At 38.2% G+C, this 5,986-nt stretch overlaps 1 protein-coding gene across 1 annotated transcript; it reads left to right on the forward strand.

Moving 5' to 3' along the window:
• Positions 1 to 259: 259 nt before the first annotated feature.
• LOC145034807 (serine/threonine-protein kinase PBL27-like) lies at positions 260 to 4,556 on the forward strand. Its single transcript, XM_078983323.1, has 5 exons — positions 260 to 858; positions 1,087 to 1,286; positions 1,400 to 1,589; positions 3,094 to 3,485; positions 3,669 to 4,556. The coding sequence occupies exons 1-5, from the start codon at positions 729 to 731 to the stop codon at positions 4,314 to 4,316; spliced, it is 1,560 nt and encodes a 519-aa protein (XP_078839449.1). The 5' UTR covers positions 260 to 728; the 3' UTR covers positions 4,317 to 4,556.
• Positions 4,557 to 5,986: the final 1,430 nt, after the last annotated feature.

Genomic DNA, 5,986 nt, shown 5'->3' on the forward strand with positions numbered 1-5,986 from the left:
ACCATTCCTACAATTTTGTCAAATGAAATTTAAACGGAACGAGATAAGGTTTGAAGCATGGTTAAAACTAAAGTGAATGTATGGTGAGCAATACAAAGTGTGAAAGCACATACCGTGTGGGACCCACACCACCACCCAACACAAAGACCATCGGACCGGAGCCGTTAATGATGACCCGAACCCGTAATTTGCTCGTATTCCGAGAGACAAAAAGAGATGCGAAAGAAATACCCAAAAACAAAACCACACTCCACACTGTTTATGTCCGTAGATTTCGACAACATTACACCAAAATCAACTTCACCTAATTCTCTCTTAACCGCTCCAAATTTACAAAAAACCCATCTTTTTCAGTTTTCACTTACAAGATGATTCTATTTCCACCCCTTTCTTCTTTCTACACAACCCATATACAGGATATTATTATTATTATATTTCTTTAATTTATTTTTCTTTCCCTTCTTTTTCCTCAGTTTCTTCGATTTGTTGATCTGCTTTTTTTGGGTGAGAAATAAGTTACTGTTGATCGGTCACTCATGAGTTAGCTCATGGCCTCCAATCTTTCATTCGCAATCCTAGTGAGAGAGAAGAGAGAGAACGTTTTCGATTTCGATTTCGATTCCTCTAGGCTGAAAGATAGTTAATTTGTATAATTTCCTATGTATAGATTATAGGCTGGGGATATACAAACCCATCAGATATAATTTGTGGGTTCGTTTGTTTTTGGCATGGGGTGTTTTCCATGCTTTGATTCATCAAACAAAGAAGGAAATGGTGTAAAGGAAGTGTCTAAAAAGGATATTGGGAAAGAAGGTTCGGCTCCTCATCAATCTCATCATGTCAGTAGGGTTAGTTCAGGTAACAAAACACTTTCCCATCTTCAAATTCTCCTTCTTTTATCTATTCTTTCTTCTTCTATTCATCTTCAATTTCTAGTCTGATCTGTTGAGTCGATTAGTTTCTTGATTCGTTGAACTGGTTCTCAACACGATTCTGAATTGGTTCGAAACAATGGTTCGGTTTACGAATGTATCTCCAAAGATCTGCTTGAAATTTTGGGGATGTCTAATTCCATCATTGTTATAGGAAAATCAAAATCCCGTGTTAGTTTGGATCCTAAGAAGGACCAGATGGTTACAAAAGATGGACAAACAGCAAACATTGCAGCTCAAACGTTTACTTTTCGTGAGCTTGCTGCAGCAACAAAGAACTTTCGCCCTGAGTCTATGTTAGGAGAAGGTGGTTTTGGGCGTGTTTACAAAGGTCGTTTGGATAGCACAGGACAGGTGATTTTGAAAAGAAAAAAAAAATCATGTCTTTTTTATAACTTTCTTAAATGTTGAATGGTTTGTTCTTGTTGTCGGCATTCTGAATAGAAAAGAAGCTGTTTACTTTGCAGGTAGTTGCTGTGAAGCAGCTTGATAGAAATGGTCTTCAAGGGAATCGAGAGTTTTTGGTGGAGGTTCTTATGCTTAGCCTGTTACATCACCCAAATCTTGTGAATTTGATAGGTTATTGTGCAGATGGAGATCAACGCCTCCTAGTTTATGAGTTTATGCCTTTGGGATCACTTGAAGATCATTTACATGGTTAGATTTCTCGTTTCTCTCAGTATTATTTTGAAATCCATCAATGTTAGTACCTTTATCAAGTGTTCCCCTTTGATCTGGGCTTTCACAGTAGGTTGAATCGATGGAAACTGAAAATTCCAGTTACAAGGGTTTGGAATGTTGATCACATTGTAGCTTTTCTAGAACCATTCTTTACATTGTATTAGAGCCTAAAGCCTTAATAATAAGAAGGAAAAGCCTCCTCAAGTGTTGTTCCTTTTTGACTTAATGGAATCGATGGGGACAGGTGGACTTAGTCCTGTATAAGCTATATATGTTTCTTTTTTACTTAATGCAGAAATAATTAAAAGTGAGAAAAAGAGGTTTTTTCCCATTTGTCCCTTACTTTTTACAAAGTTGCCTTTCTTTTTTTCTTCCATTTCCCCAAATTTGCCGTGATTTTCTCACAAAATTTAAAGCATATTTTATCTATACAACACTTAATTTGGAAAAATAGAAACATGGCCTTGCACCATAATCAAACCATTAGCAATCATTTTAGGCAACATAGAACTATTTAAGGATTTACCAAATCTATTGCAATCTTCCACAACAAGCATCACCTTTGACAAAAATAGCCATCAACCAGTTGTTGTTCTGTTTGACCAACTGAAGATGGTTGACCCTATATATCTTTTGTTGACCCTTGATTTCCATTTGTCAATTATTGTTGTTTTTGTGAGTTGCTTGTTGTGTTAGGCTATCTCATTGCTTAGGTAATAAGCACCTCACTTGTTATGTATGCATATTCTCATTGATGACTCAATCGCCTACTAAAGTTGCTGATTTCGTAATTTTCTTTCCTTTATTTAGAGACTATATATGATAATCCAATTCCATTGCTTTTCCTCGAGTTCATGGTGATTTTGACTCTTTTTAAAGATCTTTTGGTTTCATTTAGTTGAATAGTAGACCTAGAAAAGAAACTAGCTCTACCCTTAGTCTTATTTAAGTTATATATTGATAATCTTTTTTCTGTTTATAATTTACCGAATAGTCAAACTGTTGTTCCCTTTATAAACATGCATGAGAGTAGTGTACTATTTACAAGAATTATATATTGAATAGTCATAAGTGGTTTTCTTTTAAGGACATATGTTACCATTACTTGGTTTTTGCAGCTTCTCTTCTTCATATTCATCCTAAAATTTTCTATTTTGTCAGCTTTAGTTTCTGGAGACATGGTCATGAAATAGCAACATACTTTTCTATTTGTGTAACTTATGTCAAAGTAAAAAGTACCCCACTTTTTTCTTTAGTTAATTACACTTCGACTTTCTTGAGACATCTCATCAACATTTATGTTTTAAGTTTTAACACAGCAACATTACTAAACCATGTGCTAATGTTAGTTCAAAGCCATGAATACTGTTGTATCTTGTTAACTTTTAACTTTTGCAGATAGTTTAATATTGTTGCATATAAACAAACTTACTTATAGAACTTACAGTTATGTTTTTTTTTTTTTTTTTTTTGTGTCTAGATCTTCCACCAGACAAAGAACCTTTAGACTGGAACACAAGAATGAAAATTGCTGCTGGTGCAGCAAAAGGTTTAGAGTATCTACATGACAAAGCAAATCCTCCAGTCATATACAGAGACTTAAAGTCATCCAACATTCTTCTTGATGAAGGATACCACCCTAAATTATCCGATTTTGGGCTTGCAAAACTCGGTCCAGTTGGCGATAAAACACATGTCTCCACCAGGGTGATGGGCACATATGGCTACTGTGCTCCTGAATACGCCATGACAGGTCAGCTCACCTTGAAATCCGATGTTTACAGCTTCGGTGTTGTCTTCCTTGAACTTATAACTGGAAGAAAAGCCATTGACAATACCCGTGCTCCTGGAGAACACAATCTTGTTGCTTGGGTAAGTCTTATCATAATACTCTCCTTCCTGTGGGCCCCGTTGAGACACAGAGAGATTGTTTCTTTCTTTCTCTCTTTCTTTTTTTACTTAATCTGGATAGAAATAGAACAACTTAATCGGTTAAGCCAAAAAACCAGGCTTAATGTATTAAGAATTATATATGTGTTTATGCAAAAATTGTAGGCACGACCACTTTTCAAGGACAGGAGGAAGTTTCCAAAAATGGCGGATCCATTATTGCAAGGGCGTTATCCAGTGAGGGGACTTTACCAAGCACTTGCAGTTGCAGCAATGTGTTTACAAGAACAAGCTGCAACAAGGCCTCTGATTGGTGATGTTGTGACTGCTTTAACATACTTAGCCTCTCAACCCTACGACCCTGAAGCGGCTCGAGCCGAGAGAAGTGCCAGAGCCAGCGGCTCCGGTACACCCAGGAGCCGAGCTGACCGGAGGAACCCCAGTGATGGTGGTCTTGATGACTCTATGCCTCGGGCCCATGGTTCGCCTTCCACTTACAAGAACTCACCTGATTACAGAAAGAGGGACTCGATCAACACCCTTGGGGATGGTGAAAGCAGTAATGGTGGTGGTGGCTCTGGTCGGAAATGGGGGGTGGTGGAGGATTCTGATTCTCAGAGGAACAGTCCGGCAAATACGAGTAGCAGAGGCCGGAATCGGGATCTTGAGAGGGAGCGGGCGGTGGCGGAGGCTAAAGTTTGGGGGGAGAATTGGAGAGACAGAAAGAGAACAAACACAACTAGTGGTGGTGGTAGTGGTAGTGGCGGCGGTGGTGGCGGCGGTGGTGGTAGTTTTGATGCTACAAACGAGTGATGGGGTTGAAGGTTGGTGGTTACATGTGTTTTTTTTTCTGTTTTTTTTTTCCTTGGCAAATAAGAGTGAGTTCTTATGATCAACTTTAGCTCTACTTGCTGATTGTTCTTCGTATGTTGGTTTAACGATATTGTGGTGGCAGATAAGAGAGGGGAAGTGCAGTTGGGAGGGGTGTTGACTTTTGTAAAAAAAAAATTAAGATTTGCTTTGACTGTTTATGCAACCTTCGTAATTATATCATGGATTTGAGTTAAAAAAAAAAAAGCTTGGTGGCTCGTGGGTGGGATTTTTTGTTTGTGTTTTTGCGTATCTATGTATGTATCCTCTTGTATCAGATGTCGTATGGGTATGGGTACAATTTGAATCGAATTCTGATGTTTCATGTACACTACTATATACTTATCAGTTTTTTTTCATGTATCTATTGATTTTAGTGTCACCAAGCATTGTGTAATTGAAACTAATATGTGAGCTAAGAGGTTTATAATTTGTAGTCGATATATTATATGTTTGGTGTGTGCGGAGTGCATATATATAAGATTGAATTATAAGTCGGTACGATAAAATGACGGAGGGTTAAGGGGACTGCCCCCCTTGCAGAGTCCTAGGGGCAGCACCTCTCCTCTAGCGAGTCTAAGGGGTACAACCCTTAGTAACGGGTAATTATGGTAAATGGGTAAGCTTGACAAATCTTGTTAGTTTTAGAAACCATTGATCATGCATTTATTTATGAGATTTACTTAACTAATTCTAAAGATGGAAACCCTAATTGTCAAATATGAATATGGCTCTTCTCTTTGAGTCGTGACACACCCTTTGACTCTCCTTCTCAAGCAATCTTAACATTTTTCTAGCAATTTGGATTATGTTTTTGTGCCTAGATTTGTAAGTGTCAATTTGGATTTCCTAGACTAGATTTCTTGTAACCTGGACATATGGTAGAAATATTAGTTTGGAAGCAAACCTATGCGATGCGGTGGGAAGCCATATCTCTACCACAACCTTCTTAAGACCCTAACATCTATTCCTATATACAAGTATTAATGAGCCCCTGGCCCCAAGATCATACCTAAGTTGGTTTTGGGATAGTATGCAAGAGTTTTAACTTTTAATTGTATTGTGGATTGGACTCCTTATGTAACACCAAGTTTAAGGTATATACTTCTTTTGTTGTTATGGCTCTTAAGCTCAAAAAGAAAGGATATTTGATGGCCACGCCGGGGTGATAATAGTACCACGACGTGGCATTAACCGGTGGAAACGTGCATTTTGAGTGTACACCACGACGTGACAATATATTGGCTATGACGTGGTGACCGTTTTATGCTAAACCCTAATTTCGGGGTTTGTGCCCATATTTAAGGGAAGTGAGGGCTAGGGTTTGCACACCCTCAGCCTCCATCACCTTCCTTTCACCTTCAAGAAAACCCTAGTCTCCATTTTGATATTTGTGAGCTTGTGGGATGTTTTTGGTGTCTTAAAAAAGAAGGAAGAGATTTTGGTGCATAGATCCAACTTGCAAGCCACATTGCCATCTTTTAGCGCATACTTTGGACCTCTATGAGTATTCAAGCTCCAAGATTTATGATTCTATGTGCCTAGATCTAGACTTTCATGCATTTTTCTCCATGTTTAGACTAGTTGGAGTGTTGAGATTCCATAAAGTTCGC

Source organism: Lactuca saligna, chromosome 3 (assembly GCF_052625555.1).
Source record: "Lactuca saligna cultivar CGN05327 chromosome 3, ASM5262555v1, whole genome shotgun sequence".
Taxonomy (NCBI): domain Eukaryota; kingdom Viridiplantae; phylum Streptophyta; class Magnoliopsida; order Asterales; family Asteraceae; genus Lactuca; species Lactuca saligna.

Bases quoted from the DNA above. Each gene is read 5' to 3' on its own strand.
- LOC145034807 (XM_078983323.1), top strand. From the start codon at position 729: ATGGGGTGTTTTCCATGCTTTGATTCATCAAACAAAGAAGGAAATGGT. The intron at 1,287-1,399 runs GTGATTTTGAAA...TTTACTTTGCAG, and splicing joins GTTTGGATAGCACAGGACAG to GTAGTTGCTGTGAAGCAGCT. The intron at 3,486-3,668 runs GTAAGTCTTATC...CAAAAATTGTAG, and splicing joins AACACAATCTTGTTGCTTGG to GCACGACCACTTTTCAAGGA.